The 22,500-nt window shown below is 41.4% G+C and overlaps 2 protein-coding genes across 4 annotated transcripts in view; one reads left to right on the top strand and one right to left on the bottom strand.

Annotated features, from left to right (window-relative positions):
• vps8 (VPS8 subunit of CORVET complex) overlaps window positions 1-14,954 on the bottom strand; it is a 155,150-nt gene extending 140,196 nt beyond the window's left edge. Inside the window, exons 1-14 of the mRNA XM_063211840.1 lie at window positions 14,801-14,954; window positions 14,385-14,453; window positions 14,141-14,271; window positions 13,304-13,400; window positions 12,795-12,827; window positions 12,604-12,658; window positions 10,326-10,450; window positions 9,139-9,225; window positions 8,934-9,001; window positions 5,081-5,234; window positions 2,779-2,838; window positions 1,932-2,039; window positions 1,626-1,706; window positions 1-47 (exon numbers count right to left, since the gene is read on the bottom strand). The exon at window positions 1-47 is cut by the window's left edge and continues 124 nt beyond it. Of these exons, the coding sequence (XP_063067910.1) occupies window positions 1-47; window positions 1,626-1,706; window positions 1,932-2,039; window positions 2,779-2,838; window positions 5,081-5,234; window positions 8,934-9,001; window positions 9,139-9,225; window positions 10,326-10,450; window positions 12,604-12,658; window positions 12,795-12,827; window positions 13,304-13,400; window positions 14,141-14,271; window positions 14,385-14,453; window positions 14,801-14,872 (1,187 nt within the window). The 5' untranslated portion in view covers window positions 14,873-14,954. The remainder of the gene's footprint in view (window positions 48-1,625; window positions 1,707-1,931; window positions 2,040-2,778; window positions 2,839-5,080; window positions 5,235-8,933; window positions 9,002-9,138; window positions 9,226-10,325; window positions 10,451-12,603; window positions 12,659-12,794; window positions 12,828-13,303; window positions 13,401-14,140; window positions 14,272-14,384; window positions 14,454-14,800) is intronic.
• A 235-nt stretch (window positions 14,955-15,189) lies between these two features.
• Window positions 15,190-22,500, top strand: part of senp7b (SUMO specific peptidase 7b) — a 56,010-nt gene continuing 48,699 nt past the window's right edge. Inside the window, exons 1-2 of one of the 3 annotated variants that reach the window (XM_063211836.1) lie at window positions 15,190-15,276; window positions 15,945-16,046. In XM_063211836.1, coding sequence (XP_063067906.1) covers window positions 15,945-16,046 — 102 coding nt within the window. In that variant the 5' untranslated portion in view covers window positions 15,190-15,276. Of the gene's footprint in view, window positions 15,277-15,652; window positions 15,757-15,791; window positions 16,047-22,500 lie in introns of those variants that run through there. The other 2 variants (XM_063211837.1, XM_063211838.1) reach the window with 2 other exon arrangements.

The raw sequence follows: 22,500 nt of genomic DNA, 5'->3' as shown, positions 1-22,500 counted from the left end.
AGCTTCTCCACGCTGTCCACCATCACCAGTGTACGAGAGTTGATCCACTGACACGGGGAGGGAGAAAAAGCGGTAGATATTAAACAGAGAAAGAGTGAGAGAAATTGACGATAGAGACACACATGGAGAGGAGGCATGCAGACAAAGAGAAAGACAGAAAAGACAGAAAGAGAGAAAGAGAGAGAGATAGAGAGATAGAGAGAGAGTGAGGGAGAGTGAGAGAGAGAGAAAGAGCAAAAGCAGATACCAAGGAGGCAGGGGAAACCGGCTGAGACAAGAAAGAAAGAAGAGTGTAAGTGAGTGAGATAGAAAAACAGAAAGTGACAGAGAAAAAAACTCCATCATTAAACCACAGCACCATACTCCCACGCATCATATCAACAGTGTGTGTGTGTGTGTGCGTGTGTGTGTGTGTGTGTGTGTGTGTGTGTGTGTGTGTGTGTGTGTGTGTGTGTCTACACTACACGCACATTAAACTTTAGTGAGAAATGAAAAGTCGCGAGTCAAAACTCAAGTGAGAAAAAAAGTTTTGAAGTGTGTCTCGGAAAGATGAGAAGAAAAATAATATTGCAATCCTTCTCTCTCCATTTCTTCAACTACTTATATTAGGGAATGTGATAAAAAGGAGTTCTACACCGAGCTGCCAACTGTTTTGAGAAAATGAAATCAATAAAAAAATGAGGAAAAAATTCAAAAAGGGAGCAGAAAAAGAATTATTATCTTGAAAATATCAAACAACAAAGCCAATCCAGGCCTAACTGCTGAAATAAATAAAAAATAATAATAATGAAAGTATTTGAAATCTGCCAGGTCTAGCTTGAATAACAGCCTACTGACTCAGAGAAGATGGACATAACCCTTCCATCCAAAACAGCTCAAATGACATTTAAAACGAAGAAAATCAGACTCGGGACAATGACACATTTCATAAACAAATATAATAATAACAATATATATGTGTTTGTTGTAGATGTGACCTCATTCAGATATTCGGGGTTACATTTGCGTGCTCGTGTCATCTCTAATGAGGTACATGGGGTTATCTGAGGAGGACTGACAGTACTGTTTAGCTGTAGGGTATATAGTGCATCACGCATTAGACTGAGAGTTGACACTTAGGGAATCTAAGCCCTTGTACGCACAAGCGCTAGGTTAGGCCCACAGCATAAAATGGGCTATTACGGCCTACTGTAAAAACTAAAGCAATGATTTTTTTTTAAAAAATGCAACCGCTAAATTGGGAAGAGCTGAAAAGGCTAGCTTTGTGTTCTGATGCGCACCATGAAAACAGAGACTTCGGAATACAACACCACACTAGCCTGGTGAACCAGCGCCACCCGCTGGACGGCAAAATGTTTTGTCTACGGGTGGGTCTGGCCTCGCATAATGATTCAATGAAGCCAGAATGCCATGAATCTGGCAAACCAATTACAACGCAAAGATGTGTTTTGAATTAAAGTGGGCAGGGTTTTGAGGGAAGGTTGTTCTCATCAACAATCTTCGGATGTATTATGCATCGAGGCCAGACTAAATTAGACATCCACATTTAGTCTGGTTTATCAGGCTAACACCACAGAGAATTTCATCTTAATGTGTACACATGGCTTTAAATTGCTCAAACTTACGCTAAGACTGATAACATCACAATTGAGATGGAGCTGCCGTTGTTTGATGACATGGATGGTTCCGGAGTCGTCTTTTTTAACCTGGAGAGGACAACCACGTTACATTTCTCCACTGCTTTACTTTTCAGTAACACTATTAACAATAGATAGGTATGTAATATATTTCATAACCTTCAATGGAGATTGTTAATTAATTGTTATTATTATTCATTTAGCATAATTTAAAATGCATACAACACAATATACTGTATACAACACATTCATAGGGGAAACAGACATTTTGGCTGAATTGAAGTTAAATCTTACAAGTAGGAAGTGAATGGTGTCCCCTCTACAGAAAGCCAGGATGGGATTGACGGCTTTCTGGGCGGAGACAAACTGCCAGGCTAACTGTGGCACACTGGCAGGGTCAGTCTGCAAGGCAACGAAGCACACCCGTTATACAAAACTCACACTTCAAGAAGTATTTCACTTATTAACATCAGCTTGAAAAAATAAGACAGGTTTTTCACAAAATATTGAGAAGGTAAATCCACGGAAGCCAATAAGAGGTTTTGATATCTGGTTTAGATATACAGTACAGTGGGTTTGACAACACAAACAATGAATAGACGCTTGTATTCAAACTCTTGCTCTCATCACAGAAAAGCAACAATGACAAATAACTGTGTGATTTTTTGGATGAATGTTAATAGAAACGAAAGAAAGCTGCAAATTTTAAGAGGGGAGCCATTTGCTCGTACTACATTGACTTGAGGTCAGTTGTGGTACAAAACATTAAAAGGGGCCCTTCTATGCTATTTATGCTAATAACATTCATTTTGAAAATGGCACCTGGTCGCAAAAAAGGCAAAATGAACAACTATTAAGCTTCATCTTGAAATGCTGCTTAGCATTAAATGTCTGGCCATAGCCACATCAAAGCATTTCAGCCAAAACAACCTGAATAGTAACAATTACCAACCAATTACCTTCCCCATCATCGTCAGCGTTTTCATAAATGTTTAAATATTATACATCTGGCTATTGCAATTTCAGTCACAACAATTTCAATGATAATTCCTGACCAATTACCTTGTCCCCATTATCAAAATTTTAATAACTAGAGAAAAGTAAAAGCATAGCTAATCCAAATGGTGGTGTGCTCCAGTACCTTGCCATAGGGAAAGGTCATCCACACTTTCAGGGTAGGCTTCAGTCCAATCACCAGGATCTACAACAAAGCAGACAAAAAGAACAGAAATATCAACACATAGGATAACTTAAGAAATGTGGTCAAACTTAACTTCGGCGGTCACTGCGGTATACGTCTGGCCAAGTATTGCCAAAGGCACACAGCTAGATTAAATTTAAAAAACCTTTATTGTGGTGGGCTAGCACATTGGGAGCAAATGTCCTCTTCAGAGCCTCACAAATCAAGAAGGATGAAATGTAACACGTATACTCTGAAAAGCACACTATGAAATTCATACCAAATAGTACCTCAGCTTACAGATGAATACTGTGCCATACCATATTGTGCTCATGAATATCAATGGAAAATGCTATTTCCAAAGAAGACTTCAGATTAAGCCCATACTATGAAAAAGCACATAAAAAAAATCCTACGATATCCATACTATACACCTCAGCTTACAGATACTGAGATACTGTGATGCCATATACAGCATTGTGCTCACGAATGGCAAATGGAGAAGGCCATTTCCAAAATGGCATTCAGATTGAGTCAGTCAAGGACATGGAAGGCTGTGGGGGGGGGGAAGGAAGAATGAATCCTAAACCTCATAAGCCTTGCGGCAAGCAGATGGGCACGCGAGCGGAGCGGAGCGAAGTGGGAAACCCAGGGACACCAAGAAGACACTTAGTCTTACACCAACTGCTTGAAATTCAGCCCCAGCCAGCCATGCTTTTCGTCATGGTGGTAAAAAAAAAGAAAATTGCCATCCAAACAAGAGCATGTCAAGCAAGCGACCACAGCCAGCCGGGGTCTGTTTCAGGGTCTGCTTCTACAGTTTTTTATTTATTTATTTATTTATTTATTTACTGTGTTGTTGTGGGTAGCGGATTGTCATCGCCTTTTATTGTTATTACTGTTGTATTCCTGGCAGTCAGGGGCCGTGTATGACACAGAATGGTTTATCTTTGACGAGGATAGACCATTAAGGCTGGTCGGAAAATGAGCTTCCCGGGTGTGCTGAAAAATGGTCTGCTGCACATCTCGTCCCAAGAAAGTGTTGATAGTGTGTGTGATGAGGTGGGTTTTTTTCCAGAAATGTATACTGTACCTATATATAATTACTTGTTATGAGAATACCATTCTCCGATGCCAAATCGGATATGTTGCCATAAGGGAGTATGGCGCTGTGCACAGCTTCCTAGGTTTTGTTGATGCGTTTACTGCACAGCACATAAAATTGCTTTGAGTGATGGTTAACATTAATATATTCAGAGAGGGTTCAATCAGATTTGAATGTAAATTAATTTAATTAGCATGACGACTCATTTCATATTTAGACAGTGTGAGATGTGCCGTAGCAGTCATTGCCACTGCATGTCTTATAATTGCACTTGAAGGCAAAGCTTTTAATATGGCAACAGTGACAATCAATTCTGTATTCTAATTATGGGTAAGAGGTAAACAGAATGAATCACGGATCAAGCCAGTCATTGGGGTTCAGGTGGGCAGGCAATTGCTGGAGACGTGTTTGCCTAAGGGAGTACAGTGCATGGAATGACTTTTTGGATTGCCATTCACAGTGACTCATTGGTTTATTGTTTTCAAAAACATGAAATCTGCTTTACTGTGCAATGCATCCTATGCTGTAGTTGAATGCGAAGTATAGATAAGGATATTCATCATATTCAAAGTTGCAATCACAAATATCGAAAAATGAAACGGCATACTATGGTGATGATCACATATAGCATTTTCAGGCCGACAGAGAAGCGTGACGGTGCCCGTTCCAGTACCTCATCTCGAACTGGCCGACGTGGTCACTCTGAGAATCTGAACACTCGGGAACAGGAAAGATGGTTCACGGTGTGAACAGAAAATGCTATGCATGATTGTCTGGACCTCAGCAGGTTCATCTGAGTAACGCACGGTCACATGCAAATGCAAAATAGTTCAGAGCCCGGTATGAACGCAGGAGGTTCGCAGCTAAGAGCTTTCCTTCTGAACGTTAACTGGTGTGCCAACACTGTTCTCACTGGCCTGAAAATAGCAAGTGAGGTGAGGAGGAGGGGCAGCCATGCTGAATGCTGAAATATCATGCTAAAAACATTTTTTTGGGGGGGGGGTTGTGGGGAGGAAATTATCATACATTAACCAAATGGGTGTTTAAGGCAACTGAATGAGACCTCTGAAATGATCGTACATCATGTGTTTTCGATCGTACAGAGGACAAAATGATGGTACACATACGGTCATTGTTGTACATCTGGCGGTGCAGTACCTTAGTGAGGGAGGCCATGGCCAGCAGGGAGTACTGGGTGATGGGGTGATCTTTCAGCTCGGGCCCCGCGTGCAGAGGCTCCACACAGCACACCTCCCCCTTGGAGCCACTGAACAGGCAGCGCGAGTCGCAGGTGCGCATCCCCATCACTCTCCTGCAAGGGAAACGAGGGAAGAGAAGTGGAGAGGGGTGGAGAGAGAGAGAGAGGAGGGAAATGGTTTTATTTGGAGGTAAATGTGGGAAGAAAGTGGTTGGGAGAGAAAGGGGGGATAGTGAGCGAGGGGAAAAAGAGAAAAGAGGACAGGGGAAGGGTTGGATTTGGAGGTAAATGAGGGAGGAAAGAGGTGGAGATAGTGGGAGAGGGGAAATGAGAGGAAGAGAGATGGAGAGGGGAAGGAGGTTAGATTTAGAGGTAAGCATGCGATGTGAGGATGGTTGAGAAGAAGAGACAGAGGAATAAATGAATGGCACATAGAGAAGACAGAAGGGCATTATCTCTAAATGACTCAAGCACTACAATACACCCTGCACATACCCTTAGCCGGAGAATCACACGCGCACACACACACACACGGACGCACGCGCACACACAGACAGACACAGACACGCACACGCACACGCACACGCACAGGTCAATGACACATGAAAAAAGGGAAAAATGGGAAAGCAGTAGCTGTCACCATAAAATGGATCCCATACTGTATCGTTCCCTCACCCTCTCTGCTTCTGCACCGAGGTGAGACAGTTTCATTTGCCGCCAACACAGACAATAAGATTGGGCTCATTCACCTGCCGCTATATTCACACAACAACAACCCAGTGAATGTCTAAGGCAATACGCCCAGAGAGAGAGTCATCCATTGCGGGAGATAGGACAGCTAGGACTGCTACTATAACATGCACCTCGGCCTGTTTCCGGCCCATCAAAGGCATCTTGATTTGGGCTCAAGATTGCTTTTCTGCTGCCCTGCCATGAAAAGGTGTTTGACCAAGCGCAAACCAGATTCATCAAGAGAGAGAGAAAAAAACTGTACTGCGACGTTATGCAGGTGTAAGTATTTGGCTGTTTTGTTGAACAAGCGTGAGCTAGAATGACAATGTAAGCAAAGTACGTATTTGCATCAGGCAGATATCTACTGCCGTCGGTATGTACAAACAGAAAAGGTTGACTGAGCGCTCTTGTTCTCCAACTTAGTAAACTCCAAACTGTGGGTGCTCTTGAAGTAAGAAGACTAAAGTCCTTTCATTTAGAGCGTGTTGGCACTAGGGCCGACTTCAGGCAACTCCACAGGCCGACAAGGATTGTCCTTAGTATAAAAACCCTTTATTAATCCATGGGCATTGTTACAAAGATAAAACCGCGGTTTTATCTTAATAAAGGGTTTTTATACTAAGGACAATCCTTGTCGGCCTGTGGAGTTGCCTGAAGTCGGCCCTAGTGCCAACAGATATCTACTGCCCTCTGATGGTCAAACAGGGTTCCCACACTTTTTCAAAAATCATTTTCCAGGACATTTCCAGGACTATTTTTGGATAATTCAGGACGAATATTTCATCCGTCGGACCCACAATTTGGACATACACAGCGACACACAATGCATTTTAGAGACAATGTGACTTTAAGGTTGAAATGAGTTGTAATGAATGAGTACAGTGTGTTAAGGAAGAGGGTACGTCGTCATAAGAGCATAGTATGGTATGGCCGCAAGGGGAGTCACTTTCTTCTTCTGCAGTTAGTACTAAGGAGACTAGTGATAGGAGGGATTACATTAAACACTGACAACTGGATCTCCTCTCTTGACCAATTTTGCAAAGTTACAGAGTTCAGATTTTGTCCATTATGGCGTTGCACCCACTGACCATGAGCACAGTGTCTTTAACCCATTGACGCCTAAGGCACGTGCAAAAAAGGGTGCTGAATGCCTGAGCCCTTTTTAAGAAAAGCTGCCCTCAGCCTATAAAAACCTAAATATCTCAGCTTCTGAAGCACATAAAAATATGCACTAAGTTGCATTTAAACGCTAAGACCCTCATCTTTCATTAGAAGGTGTTCATTTCATCTTAAACAAACAGAGATTTTTAATAAAGTTCTTAACATCTCATGAGCCTGATTGTTGCGTAATGACGCTCCAGGCGCCAGGGCTAATGTTGCGCAACGCAACATCAGGCATCAATGGGTTAAGCAATGTCTTCGGACCACACCTAACCCAATGCATTTTCCATTGAGTGATACTTCTTATCCAATGTACATTATTTGCTTAGTACTGTCGGCAAGGTAAAATGCAAAGCCACTACCGCCAGGGCTGGAGTGTGGAACAGGTCATAGTGAATAGTGAATTTGTGTCAGCTGTAATTAAGGCTGAATGACAGCTGTAATTTAACCACAAACTGAACATTGACGACAAGACATCCTATTTTGACCGGGCCGGAACTAGCAGCAGCTCCTCGCACCCGCAATTCAAATTGCCGAGTTTCCAGTGTCACAATTTTTATCGATCATGGCCTTGCATCCACTGCGCATGGTGTCCCCGGGCTACTCCCCCGTACTACACCCTGGTCAATGCAATTTCCTGCGAATAAGCGTTCTTATCCATTCTATGTTCTTTGACCTGGGTTGCGGTTGAAGATCCCCAGTTGTCCCGCTAGTAGGAATCTGCTGGAGCTTGGCGACCACACCCATATGTCAAATTTCGCAAGCCCAGCACGTGCAACTCTGTTCAATTGAAATGCTTTCTGATCCACAAAACGTTTATTCGGAATTAAATGAAAGTGCAATGTAAACTCACATTATCTCAGAAAGTAATACCTTAATAATAGTCTCTCTCTTATCGCAAAAAAATAGTGTACCGGTACTTGGATTTAAATGCATTCTCCACAAGACTTGACTTTGACTTTTTTGCTCACCAACCATTGTGGGCAGTGGTTTCTGTCTTTCTGTAGGCCAGTTTTGTTGCCAGTTTCTTTTTCCCTGGAATATTCTTGCATACAAACAATTGATACGACTACTGTGATTTGTCACACCAAAGATCAAACTAGCATTCAAAGTGGCTAGTGAGACTGAAAGCTATGATCTCCAAAAAAGATAGCAGTACAATTTTTTGTAAGGAAGTGCTAGCACTGCCTATTTGTAGGCCTTTTATGACCGTAAGCAGGTTTTCGAGAGATATATAACGCCATGATATCAGCTAGCGACTTTTCAGCAAGCCAACTACTTCTAGTGACTTTTGGCAACACTGAGTCAAAGAATATGACTGTGTATAAGTGCAATCAAAGATGGCAACCTGACCAAACTGTGTGTGTGTGTGTGTGTGTGTGTGTGTGTGTGTGTGTGTGTGTGTGTGTGTGTGTGTGTGGTGTGTGTGTGTGTGTGTGTGTGTGTGTGTGTGTGTGTGTGTGTGTGTGTGTGTGTGTGTGTGTGTGTGTGTGTGTGTGTGTGTGTGGACAATAATGCATTCAATAGATGGATATAAATTGAATCGTCATGTCTAGACTCGGAGAAGAGTAAAAATAATACCACAAACAAAATCGGGAAAAAGTTGAAGGGAAAAAAATCCAGGACAAATATTTTTTTCCAGGACATTTGGTGAATTTCCAGGACTTTCAAGGACTTGAAAACACATCTCTAAATTTCCAGGTTTTCCAGGTTTTCCAGGACGTGTGGGAACCCTGTCAAAGTTGGCACTGCATACCAAGCTGGTTTTGTTCATTCTGACTGGGCTCTTGAAGGCAAAATACTCAGCTTATCTCTGGCAGACTGACAATGTCAATGTCAATGTCATGTTACTGTGCTAGACAAAGGCATTTACTGTACATCAATAATAACAATTTCCAAGAAGTGTCAGCAATTTCTTACCGGAATGACAGTTCAAACACAGAGCCTCCACTGTCATTGCACACAGCCAACGCTGGATGATCAGTGAACTGGAACAGGAAGACAGAAAGGAACAGCATTTTCACAGTTCATTCTGGGTCAACTCAGAAGAAGCAATAATGAGGACTAAAGAATGTGACTGTGTCCGTGTTAATGCTGACAGCCCCAAAAGCCGGGTTAGTTTTACCTTCACATGCAGAATGGCTGTGCCTGGTGGGTGGGCATCTGTAATTGTTCTGAGCAGCTTCCCATTGGCCAAGTCCCACATGGTGATCTATGAGAAAATATCAAAATAACAAAGTGTTTTAGAAAAAAGGCACTTCGTTACTGGAAATGAAAATCACAATGCATTCCACAGGCTTTTAATGAAAACCTGAATGACACATTATTCTAATTGGGGGTCCTTTGGCGCAGCGAGCTAAGCCCCCCACATTTGGGCTTGCATGCCCATGGGGACCCCGGTACGAGTCCGGATGGGGCATTTCCCAGCCCTACCCCACATCTCTCTCCTTCTTATTTCCTGTCTCCTCTCACACTGTCCTGTCATAATAAAAGCCCAAAAACAAACTTTAAAAAAAAGAAAAAGAAAAAAAGAAACATTATTATAATTGAAGAGTTCAGATGCAAAACCCCCTAAGTGTCTTTTCAGAAAATAATCTTAATTCATTTTTATTTAATACAAAGCTATCAAAATTGCATAGTTTTTTATTTTATTTATGTAATATAACTATTTATATGTATTATCAGGTACATGAATGTAAACCAAACCAACAACGGGGTACTCCAAAAATATAGAAGTACAGGTCTTCAGAAATGGAGTTAGGGGGTTTTGCATCTGAACTCTTCAATTATTATTGTAATGCCATTACAGCAATGACACATGTCCTGAATGGGAGAGTCACTACAGAGTGAGGTGCTGCACTGTAAGAGCAGTCTGCTCTCTCATCTCAATTTACATGAAACCCCTTTCAAATGTGATGAAATCACTTGCGTCACCAGTCATTACCGGTACATTACATTATATTACAAGCAACTGATGCTTTAATCCAAAGTGACATTCAGCTATTACAGAGTATTAATACAGTCCCTGGAGCAATATGGGGTTAGGTGCCTTTCATGAACTCTTCAGCTATGGATGAAGGGACTGGTATGGGTGGGATTTGAACCTGCAACCGTCTGATCTGAAGACCCGCTCCCTAACCATTAGGCTATGTCTGTCCCATATACAGTATATAATAATTATTATTATAATACTTTCATTTTATATAGTGCCTTTCCGAAAACCAAAGATTGATTAACAAGGTATCTGTGTAGGTATGTGTGAGTGTGTCTGTGTAAGTATGTGTATTGTACAGCAGAGGGACGCAAGCGCACCTGTCCTTTGGCGAAACCGCAGAGCAGTCGTGTGCAGTCGTGGTTGATGCTGAGGGCTGAGACAGCGCCATACTCTGCCCCCATGGCTGTGGTTCCCAAGCACAGCCGCAGCGCCTGGTTCTGGTCTGGAAGGAAAGGTCCATGTGCACAACTTAAACACAAGACTAGTGTTCTGTCAAGAGGAGCTGCCTCGTCGAGATGAGCTACCAATGGGGCTGTTAGCATAGCTCAAACTCAAACCCAAACCCAAAGAACCTGCGTGAAGCTGGCCCCCCCTCAGACTCAAAATGCTGAAATAACACTGCAGATTGTTTGTGTCGGATTGTGCTGTAAAAAAAAATGTTTGTGCTATTAAGGCTTTTGAGTAATTTAAATACTCAAATACTCTTAATACTAATACATTTTCGCAGCCCTCCCTCCACGTCCAAATTTCTCCAAAGTAGTCTCAATCGAAGGGAATTTGTTTGTGCTCATTTGTGCTGTGAAAATTAACACTTCAATTACTTGTTTTGTAAAGTTACAGCAGTTTTATTTTATTATTATGCTAGTATTATGCGATTATTTTATTAATAGCACAAACGAAAATGTTTACAGCACAATCCGGCACAAACAATCTGCAGTGTTATTTCAGCATTTTGGGTCGAAGGGGGGGCCAGCTTCACGCAGGTACCCAAAGGGCACAACCCTAACCCTGAGCTGCGCTACTGAGGTGTGTTTCTCAAAAGTGCAGTTGTTAGCCAGTTAGCAACTTGGGTAGTCGTCAATGGGGAAATTGCATTGCAAACAACAAAGTAGCTAAGGTAGTTGGCTACTATGGCTTCGAGAAATGCACCCCTGTATTGCTTTGCAATGGCTTGGTAGCTCAACTCGACGGGACGCCCGTATCGACAATCCCAGTACTTGGCAGAGATTTTCTATTGGTTATTAGTCTTTTAACCCCACAAGACGGAGAATGGAGTCAAACAAGACCATCACCGTTAAGCAACAGACACAAAAGGAACGTCAGCATGTCTGTGCCTTCCATAATGCCTATTTCATACAGAAAACCATTGAATAATCAAAAAGGAGGGGAAAAAATAATGAAAAACAAACATGCGTTGGAAACCAAACCAACACCACTTAAAAACCCTTAACTTTGTCCCACTAATGCATAAATGATGAACAAAAACAAATCCAAACAACCATAAGCTCATGCTTCAGGTTTGGCATGTAAGACAGGCTGTTGCAAGGTTTTTTGAAAGGGGGTGTTAGACAGCTCTATGCACCTATGTCCACAAGCATGCGGCAAGACAGTGGTGTTCTGAGATGGTACAGTAAGACCCATAGAGAACAGTACAGACTACAGAGCGTTGGGTGGCGAATTACCTTTTCCTGGTCATCCAACCCAGGTCAATAGCCAAGACAGAGAAGACAGTCCAAAAACAACATTGAGTAATGTAACATACTTACTCTTGGTCAGACAATAACACAATGTTAATAAACATTGACAATTTGGTTTTCTGAATTAATAATGGGCAAAACATTCACATATAGAAAGTGTTGCACCGATAGCGATACCAGTATCGGATGGGGCCCAGATACTGCACTAAAATGGTGGTATCGGCGAGTACCAACAAATAGGGCACCGATACCATTTACAGATGCTCGTATGACACTTGAACGCACCCTTGAACTTAGTTATGTTATATCAGAGGTATTTAAAAAGTATAAAAAGTTGTACTGGATTCACTTTGTACAATATTAGTATTTTTCCTGTTTCACAAAGGTAGGCAAAGGTAGGCAAAGCCTTGATAGCAATGATTTTACATCCAAGTAGTGTGCAGCTCTTCATATATATACTGTATATAAGTTTCAAACAGAGAAGTATCGGTATGGTATCGGTATCGGCATTGGGGCCACAAAAAGGTATCGGTGCAACACTACATACTGTATAGACATTCCCTTTTCATTTCTCATATGTGTTACTAACACTTACTACTGCTGAGGACTCGATGTCAATTAAAAAAAAGATTGTGCATAATCCTTCATTTGAAGATTGCATTGAGCCGTAATTTGCAATAAGCACCAGGATCAAAACGGCACTACTACTAAATGTGAAAAATTCTTCGCTACTAGAACACAAATGGGCACATGCAGTTCATGCTCCAACTGAAACATGTGAGTCTAACATCACTCGAGTGTTTAACATTCCCAATCTACATACACAAGATATTAGTGGCTGGACTGCATGCCTGTATTGTTAAATCTGTAATTTCTGTAATGTCAAAATAGCACTTACCGAACACTAACGCCAAACCATGGGATGTGCCCACTGCAATAACACTGGAGACGGTCTTTAAAAAAAAAAAAAAAAAAACACACACAAGATGAGAAAGAACTGTGAATATCTGAAAACCAAAGTCCCCCTTTGCAGTATGAATCATAATTAAATAACTTATTAACTCATTAACTCAAGGTATTAATACTCACTATAGCTGTTGGCAAACCAGCGTCTACTTTGTCCTGCAAGGAGTAAATAAAAAATGAAAAAGAATAATGAATTTAAGTTGTTGGTAATAATCCTCTGTCAGTGGTTAAAACCATATTGTCATTCAGATGTCATTCAGAAACAGTTTTTCTAAGGAAAGGATCAGTTTTATAAAAACTGACAAAATGTAACAAAATCCTGAATTCAAAAGATCAGGTTATTGTTTTGCTCTTCATAATGAGCTTACAAATTGGAAAGTCACAGTGATCGTTTTCAATCTACAGTTTATACGGATTGGAATATATGACTATAAAATGGGAGAATATTTTTGGCAGTGCACTAATTTAACAAATAGTAAAAACAGTAATTGATGAGACTTGCAAAGACTAGCATAATACTACTCTACGATTACATTGCAAAGTGCCTTTAGTAATACATTACAACTTGGTCATTGTCATTCTGGTAAGAGCAAATTTATAAACAGGGGGCATGTCTTCACACATAAACTCACAGCAGCAGACACAATTTGAGCCGAGATGCCCTTCAGGATGTTGTGACGGAGAACTGAGCCATGCACATTGGCATTCATTTCTACGGTTTTCTTTCTCCTACAAAAAACACAGAACAAGCAAGTATACGCAAGTATCCAAAAGCAATCCAACATTCAGTAGCCAGGCAGTACCCCCCTAGTGATGCAACACCTTCAGCGTTGCTTCTAGTCAGGCCAGGAGCAATACAAATACCGTTAACTGAGCTCCAGAAAAATCGGGAACTCCTCCCACTTTGTCAGGAAGCAAACAACCAGTGGCCGACGAAGGGAGGTGGGTCAACCATAGCGTTTGGGAAATGTTAATTGTCATGCTCTTAGTCAGACCATGTCTCGAAGAGATTTGAAAGTCAATGATAAGCAGGCTAACATTCAGGGCCTAAGCTTAATCTTCACATTTCTCAGCAGGCCTAGTTTTAGTGGGCCAAGTCTGTGTCTTAGTGGGCCAAGTGGGCCAAGTCTGTGTCTTAGTGGGCCAAGTGGGCCAAGTAAGTCTGTGAAATATTTTGTATTTTGGACATACAGTCCAAAACAATCCTGGTACACATTTGTAGCCTAATACATTATTATATGCTAGCTCACCCAAAACCAACTCTGTTAGGCCATGGCTGTCTGTGCCACAATCTCTCTGTGTAGAAGTGAGATCAACACAAAAGCTGCACTGGAGTAGAGCACAACACAGCCCTGCTGTGTGACATGTAAACTTGCAGTACCTTTTCAGAATGTCACAGCACATGACATCTGTACAGTAGCCTATGTAGAGGTGGACACAACACAGCCCGGTGTGACAGGTGCACTTACCTTTTCAGGTGTGTGCGATCACCGCTGTCTGAGCTGGCGAGGGAGGAGGTCTCACAGGAATGTGTATCAATGTTTTCGGTGTTGAGGAGACAAGTGTCTTCCAGGATGAAGGGTTCGTCTTCATCTTCGGGCTGCAGACAAGTAATAACCAGAAAAGTAAGTTAATAATAACCAACTATAGGACCCAAGAATGCATAATGTCAGAAACACAACACAACACACACACTTGACTTAGCCCACTGACCTCATTCAAGATGCTCTCAAGTGTTGGGGGTGTATCCACTTGCGGGATGTCAAACTCTTTATCATCGATCTGGAAGAATAGCAATCTTTCACTTTTTTAGGCGTTACATGGCTGCGAGCGTTGGGTTCTGTGTTGCGCATTGTAGGTCATGTAGGATAGATAAAACAGGTTGCCACACAGAACGTAGCCTCCCGAACAGCTGATTGTGCCATTCGCTACAAAGCTATGCAGTTTCGAGCAGGACAGCAACACAAATAAGCTCAAAATCTTCCACTAAGCCAACGACAAGCAATTCCCATGTTTTTACATCTATTTAAGTTAAATAGGCAGTGGGACAGAGTAAACATTGGAGACAAATATCAGCAAGAGAGGTGTAGCAGACATCACATTACAGGCAATATATCCGAGCCTCTTACCGCATCTATTTCCATTAAATTGAGCTGTGAAGAGGCCGAGACCAAGCTCCGCGTGTCAGGTGACTCCGACATTATTTTAAAAGAAGAAAATGACAATAAAATAAATAAATCAACACATATTCTTCACTTCTATTTGCCCCACTAACATCCTCATTTTGAAGGAAATGACGTAAATAATAGGTCGTAAGAGTCTGCTGGCAGCTTTTTCTGACAACGAACAATTTTATTTAACAATTGAACATTATAAAAGTGAAAAGATTAATTAAATATATTTCTTGTATTCTTATATTTCTACATAAGGAACAGGGTCGTCTTGTGTGATAACAATAAATGTGCAAAGGAATATAGAAGGAAATGTCAAAACCGGAAACAGTTGCTAATAACCGGAAGTCGTGTGTATAAAGTGTAAACACAACTGAATTGTGCAGACTGGTCAATATTCAGTGTATTTTCATGGACATAATGTAATCTGAAAGGTAATACCGTCCAGTTATATTATATGGGAGAGTTGACCTGCCATGCTCAGATTGGCCAACGTATTAAGTTATCGCATTAACTGACGTTTCAGCAACGTTATCTGATTTGAGAGGCTACGCAGATCAAGTAGGCTACTCTGCAAAAAAAAAAAATGTAACTGCTGCTTATCTAAGATAAGCACACCAAGTTCAGTTAGGATGCTCTGTCACGTATGAGATACTGTCTATGCACGTCTAATTAAAATGACCTCGGGCCGTCATTCTTTAACAACTGAAAATAATGCAGTTGGCTGAAGGCCATGCAGTGCTACATAATCCATCTGTTCAAATCCATCGATTATCATAAGTTCTTCAGCCAGTCAGATGGGACAAGTAGTTCTAGGCTAGTAGTTACCTGCGTAAGAACGTGCTTGGGTCCTGTGTGGGTAGCCTACAACACACGGAACGACCTAAACCTACTATACGTAGCTACAGTTTAAAGTAACATTGCTTATTATTTCTTAATAGGTACCTGTATTTTATTGTGTTTATACTGCATTGGTGACTGGACCGCAATGCATTGCTACCATTTCAGGAGGCTCATTAGTCGTGTGTTGGGTGTGTAGTAGGCTATCACGTGCTCCTGAGCTGTAGCATCTTTTAACGTCACTCTTTGCATTGGTCCTCAGATGAGTACTCCTTTCCGAATCCCCAAGCTAAAACAGCCGTCAGAGAAAGTCTATTCGCATTCCCCCTTGGGACGGATCAATGACGCCGATGAACCGAGGAAGGTAAATGCACAGAACTACATTACAGCATCACTATGTCAGTGGGATGGTAATGAACCTGCAATGTTTTGAAAATAAGATAGCACTAGGCCTAGTGATGTCACAGATTGTCTAGGGTCTGTGGTGATCTCAAAAGCAACCAATAAGTTGTTTACCTCCTTTAAATTCATTAGTTGTCTCTTTTTATCTACTGGTATTTGCTTTTCTTTCTTTCTTTCTTTCTTTCTTTCTTTCTTTCTTTCTTTCTTTCTTTCTTTCTTTCTTTCTTTCTTTCTTTCTTTAAAGCGCTAGACCTAATTTGTGTGTGTAAGTTAATGAGTTGATTTAGATTTGTGGATTCTGTATGTTTACATCCAGTTTGCATGCACATTTTAGCAGTCAGATGATACTTGAGTACAAGTCCACTATAGAGCCTACAATGTGGTGCATTGTGCCCAGTTTGTTTACAGAGCTAACTCACTTGATGGAAATGAATTATACCATGCTCCGTGGTAGGACTCACGAAAATGAACACGTCATTCAGTGAAATTAGTTAAATTCTATGGGAAAAGTACTCAAGTACTGGTAATTCATTTTTTAAATAAAGTATTTTCTTCATTCTGATTATGATGTGTTGCACACAATGTATGGTAGGTGATGCACTGGTGATTTTGCAAGCTATCTCCAAGTACAGTAGTGCTTGCTTGCCCAGTGTCTCCTCCATCAATGCATTGCATTTCCAGTCGGCATGCCCATATGAACACTTACAACCCTTATTTCTATTGTTACATGCAAAGTGATGGTTAATCTCCAAGCAGTGGAATAAGTGCAGAGCAGTGTAGACCGTTAAATAAAATAAATGTGAAATGTGAACACTGGTAAACAAACTAAAAGGTTCAGCTGCTAAAACGTATCATGTGAAATGGTGGAAATAAGTATTTGATTCCTTATTGCTTTTGTTGGTTTTCCATTAATAAAGACATGATCAGTCTGTAATGTTAATGGTAGGTATGTTCTAACATGGAGAGACAGAATATGAATATGAAGGTCTGGAAAATAACTTTAAAGAATATACTTTAATTTATTAGTATTTTATTGGGGGAAATTTTATTGAGGGAAGTATTTGACCCCTCTTGTCAAAGCGGACAACGTGCTTGGTAGGAAAGCCCTTGTCTTCTTGCACAGAGGCTTACATTTTTTTGATGATGACAATGTTTGTGTATCAGAAGGTTTTTTTGTTCACTTTTCTGTGTGGATCATCTCTAAAGTTTTAAAACTTTGTGGCTGTTGCTTGGCAAATGGGAGCTTCAGTTCCCTCCATAGGGTTTCCATTGGGTTTAGATCTGGAGACTGTCTAGGCTCTTCTTCATGACCTTAGTGCATTTATTCTTGAGACACCCCTTCATTGCTTTGGTTGTATGTTATGGAGGGAAGGAGGTTGCCACCAGATTTTATGGTACATGTCCCCCTCCATCCTTCAGTTGACGCTGTGAAGTTGTCCTGTTGACCAGACAAACACCCTCAAACCATCATGTTACAACTTCTATGGACAATGGTGGGGATTGTATTCTTGGGACCATAGGCAGCATTTATAAACACAATGAGTTGTGTTAATGTCAAACAGCTTGATTTTTGTTTCATATGACTACGGCACCATACTATCCTATTCTAAATCAGTCTGATGTTCATTGGCTGAGCCTGCAAGGGTACCATACCTGCACTGCAAGCTTTTAATCATTTGTGGCATTACAGTAAGTGTTATAAATAGGGTTTTTTTTACTGATTGAGGTCCCAGCTGTCTTGACATCATCGCATAGCTCCTCCCATGCAGTTATAGGAGAATTTCTCAATATTGTCATGACTATTGAATCCCTACCAAAGAAAGTAGAATGGAGAAGAACAACCACCCCCTGGAATATACATTGGCCATGGTGTAGTATGGGGGTGTAGCTTGAGGACATGATGCACATGGGCAGTGGGTGCAACGCCATGATGGATGAAAAAAAAAATGCTCCCATGTTGACTCAGGAATGTCCAGAATTTGAATTGTACTGTGAGTGCAAGTGCTGCTGCGAGTTCCGGCTCCAGTCAAAAGAAGATGTCCAGTTGTTAATGCTGAGTTTATGGCCACATCTGTCCCCCATCTGTCCGTCATCGCTAATTGTGGGGCATAATTAATGGCAGCTGTCAAACATTCACCTCAGCCCTGGTGGTAGGGACATTAAGCGCATACGACTTTGTTGCGAGCGTCGACGTTGCGCAAGGAAAGTCAGCGAGAACTTGTTGTCACGATGTGGGTGTTATTAAATACAGCGCATTTAAAGTCGGCCACAAATATGAACGAGACGATGAGCTCGCACCGGTTTGCTCTACTAACACACCACGTGTGAGGAGTGGGGGGACAGGCAGTGAGGAGGAGCTGAAGTGGGGACCTGCGCAAACTTGTGTAGAGGTGTGAGACAAGACCCATATACACACGTGAGTGAGTTGTTGACCAACCAGTTCATGGGCGCGTGACCTCGGAGGCAGTCCGCCGACGAGCGTTGAAGGGGATAAGCAACTGCAGAGGTTGCAAGATCTGACTGCAGCCGCATTCATCCCGCGATAGTTTTACACCATGTGACATGTCACCTCGTCAACGCAACGTCGACGAAATTTCGAAGTTTGACAGGAAATAACCGTCATGCAGCATTTTCCATCCAGGGTGCATTGCTGTCTAAATGCGCATGTATGCGTTGACACATCTCGAATGCGACTAGAGGTGCTCCGATCACCATTTTTTGGCCCGATCACCGATACCGATCACCAAAAATCTTTATCTGCCGATCACCGATCATTGCCGATCACAGAAATTATTTCCTATTTTTTTAATAGCCTATTAATTATCCTTATTGAATATTTCTGCCCATAAACCAATCAATCTTAATTTGCACATGTCGCTTTCACAATGTAGGCCTATTATTAGGCTATTACTATTATGATTATTATTATTGTTATTATTATTATTATTATTATTATTATTATTAGGCTATTATTATTATTATTATTATCTTTCAGCTCTTTCAGACTAGTGTTGGTAATATAGCCTACAAGTAAGTCTACAGTATTAATCAATTTATAAGTTATTGCATATAATTACTAAACTATTTAAGATTGAATTGAAACTGAAACATTACATCAATTTATAAGTTATTGCATATAATTACTTAACTATTTGAGATTGAATTGAAGCTCAGACACCTGGATCTCAGTCTTCTGCATACGAGAAAAAACCCTGTCGCTTTAAATGAGCAGCCTCGTGAGGAGAGCCCCTCCCCTCTCTGTCACTCACTGTCCACAGCTGCAGTGCTCCGCGACCGTTCTGCTCTCTCCCTCTCACTTCTGTCGCCGTTTGGCGTTTCAGCGACTATCAAACTAATCGACTGACTGTCAATTACAACTTTGAAAACAATAACGTTGGCATGCTTGTGCGGACAACGTGAACTTGTCGCGTGCTGACCGAGGCAACTACACAGGTTATAACGTAAAATGGCTAACGGGCGAGAAGTAGTCTATCGCAAATTACATTGTGACTGAAACACTTGAGATTCTACATACACAAAACAAGAAAAAAAAACTTCACTTGAAAGAACAGGGAACACGCACAACACAGCGTGTCTGCGAGGAAAGCTCTTTCTCTGTAACACTGTCATAGAATGTAGAATTCCCTGCACAGACTCATTGAGTTTCACCGTCCATTCTCCCTAGTTGCTGTTTGGTGTTGCAGCGACTACAAAACTAATGACCTGGCTGTCCATTAGGCTACAACTTTAAAAACAATACAGTTGATGATTGTTTTGGAAACGTTTAGTTGTTGCGTGCTGACAGGCTGTAACTCAAAATAGTGAACATGGCGAGACTGACACGTCATTCACAAATTACAAGCGTCATGTAAACTGCGCATGGATCGGAAAATCAGATCATTGTTGATGCAGATATGATTATAAATGGTGAAAATTAAGGAGGGAATTCCAAAAAGTTAAAGACAAGTAAAGATGCCTTATTTTGGTGCAGCAGCTGTGCAGAGCCAGCACCTAGGCTACATGCAGGCAGCGCCAGGTGTAAAGGCGAAATGGTTGCGTGAGGAATTTAATATCTCTGGATCGGTTTTTTGATCGGCATGTTTTTCCGATCACCGATCAGGCTATTTTTGGCCATTATCGGCCGAGCATGATCGGCTGCCGAGCAATCGGAGCACCTCTAGTTCTGACAGTAGAAGAAGAAAGTGACTCCCAGGGGCGGCCATGCCATACCAGGGGCTGTTCACTCACGGAACTTCCTGTTAGCCACAATTGGCTAACCCTAACCACGGGACAGTGCAAAATGAATGGGTGTCAATGGAGTTTTTTACCATTATAATTTTTGTGATTTTTTATAATTTTTTGTCCTGAAATATTAATATTAAGTTCGAAGCTAGAAATAATAAGACCCCATTTGAGTAGCGTTTCGATTATTTTGCGCCACTAGATTTTTATATACTGGGTCACAAAGCTAAATTTTTATGGGGCCAAACCCATAAACATTAGCACGATGCTAGCGAGTACAGGTTGAAATCTTCTAACCAGCTGTAAAACTACACACCTGAACGATTTGTCAATACAGCCTATTGTTAAACAACAGTCATAGTGCTTACCAGGAATGTTTTGTTGATAATATTTGTGACTGGAAATGGCTGTAGCAATGTATTTAGCATGGGTTCCCCTTTCCATTCCATACATTTTCCCACATGAAGGACTGGCCTACGCTCGTTACTGCAGAATGCATGCAAAGCTAACTGGCTACAATGGGAACCAATGAGACTGAGCCTTCTCCCCTGTGTTCTAATTTCTCTGGCCATACTGAGCTCTTATGACATCAGTGAACTTTCCTCTCTACCCTAGTACCCTCTTTGATCCCCAAAAGGTCAAATCTTGCATGGAACCCCAGGCAGGCAGATTGTTGGTCGTATTGTATTTCTTAAATTTTGGAACAAATGCACCAACCATTGGCTCCTGGATATTCAGAAGCTTACTTGTGGTTTGTACCCAATTTCAGCCTTGTCAAGGTCTAAAGTCTTGTCCCTGACATCCTTTGACAGCTCTTTGGTCTTTCCCATCTTGGCGAGTTTGGACTGATTGATTGACTGATACTGTGGACTGTTAATTCTAAGTGCATTTTATGAAGGTGACTATTTACAGATGTCTTCAGATGACAATTTGGTTGGAAGCACCTAACTGGTCTGTGGCACCAGAACTCCTAAGGGTTGGCAGGGTTTCAAATGCTTACTGTATTTCCCTCAATACAAATCAATTCATATAATGAATTAAAATGTATTCTTTTAAGTTATTGTCTGCATTTTCCTTTTGGTATTCTATCTCTCCATGTTGGAATACACCTACCATGAAATGTATAGATTGATCATGTCTGAGTAGGCAAACCAGCAAAATTATCAAGGGATCAAATACGAATCTCCTCCACTGCACATGTACATACATACAACACATTGGCAAGACTGAGAATGTATACATGGGTTTTCAATGTTACCAAACACCCGGCTGTGTGCGCAGACAGGAATCTCAGAATGCTATGTGGCTAGGTGTTTAACATTGGGAATCCCATTGAAGCATTGCAAGGCGTAGTTAGAACCAGTGCTTAATTTGTGCCGGAATATGCCGGAACAGGATCCCCTTCCTCGTGATTTTGACCCCCATTGAAGCATTGCAGGGCATGGTTAGAACCTGTTTTCTAGTCGGCTGGATGTTGTAGCAGTTTCCCTGGTTTTTGTACTCCAACCGACTACTTTCTAGGAAAACGTAACCTATCGTGTACGTATATCAGAATCGTTTGATATGCTTTGTAAATAAAGTTATATTGTATCACTAGTGGTGTGCATTGGCACTGCCCTCACGATTCGATTACGATTCGGGAGGTAGCGATTCGATTCGATTCGATTCGATTCAATTCTACGATGCATTGCAATGCATTACATTTCTACTGAAAGCAAAGCAAATGTTTCATCAGTCATGATGAGGCAATGCAAGTAGTCAGATACTGGGCAACATTTTATTGGCTGTTTTCTGTATCAGTCTTGCAGTTTTCAATGATATGAAGTGCTTTTATTTAATTTAACATTCATTTGCTCCTGAAATATCCACTGAAGTAATTGAAAAATTTGTTGCATCGATTCTGGAACTTGCTGCATTGAATTGAATTGTCCATGCCCCGCATTGCATTGCATTGCCGAATCGATTATTGTTGACCACTTGTATCACGCCAATCAGAGAGAGTAGAGAGAGAGAGAGGTTCCATTGGCCCATTGTTTCCTGGTTCTATTATGGCCCCCCTTAGGCAGACCTAGGCAGACCTAAGGACTGTTCTATTCATTTTAGGAGCATTATGACACGCCCCTTTAGGCAGACCGGAACCTGGTCGCGTTAGGTGCCCATAGAAACCTATTATG

Source organism: Engraulis encrasicolus, chromosome 12 (assembly GCF_034702125.1).
Source record: "Engraulis encrasicolus isolate BLACKSEA-1 chromosome 12, IST_EnEncr_1.0, whole genome shotgun sequence".
Lineage (NCBI taxonomy): Eukaryota > Metazoa > Chordata > Actinopteri > Clupeiformes > Engraulidae > Engraulis > Engraulis encrasicolus.
This window is presented reverse-complemented; position numbering and strand designations above follow the sequence as displayed.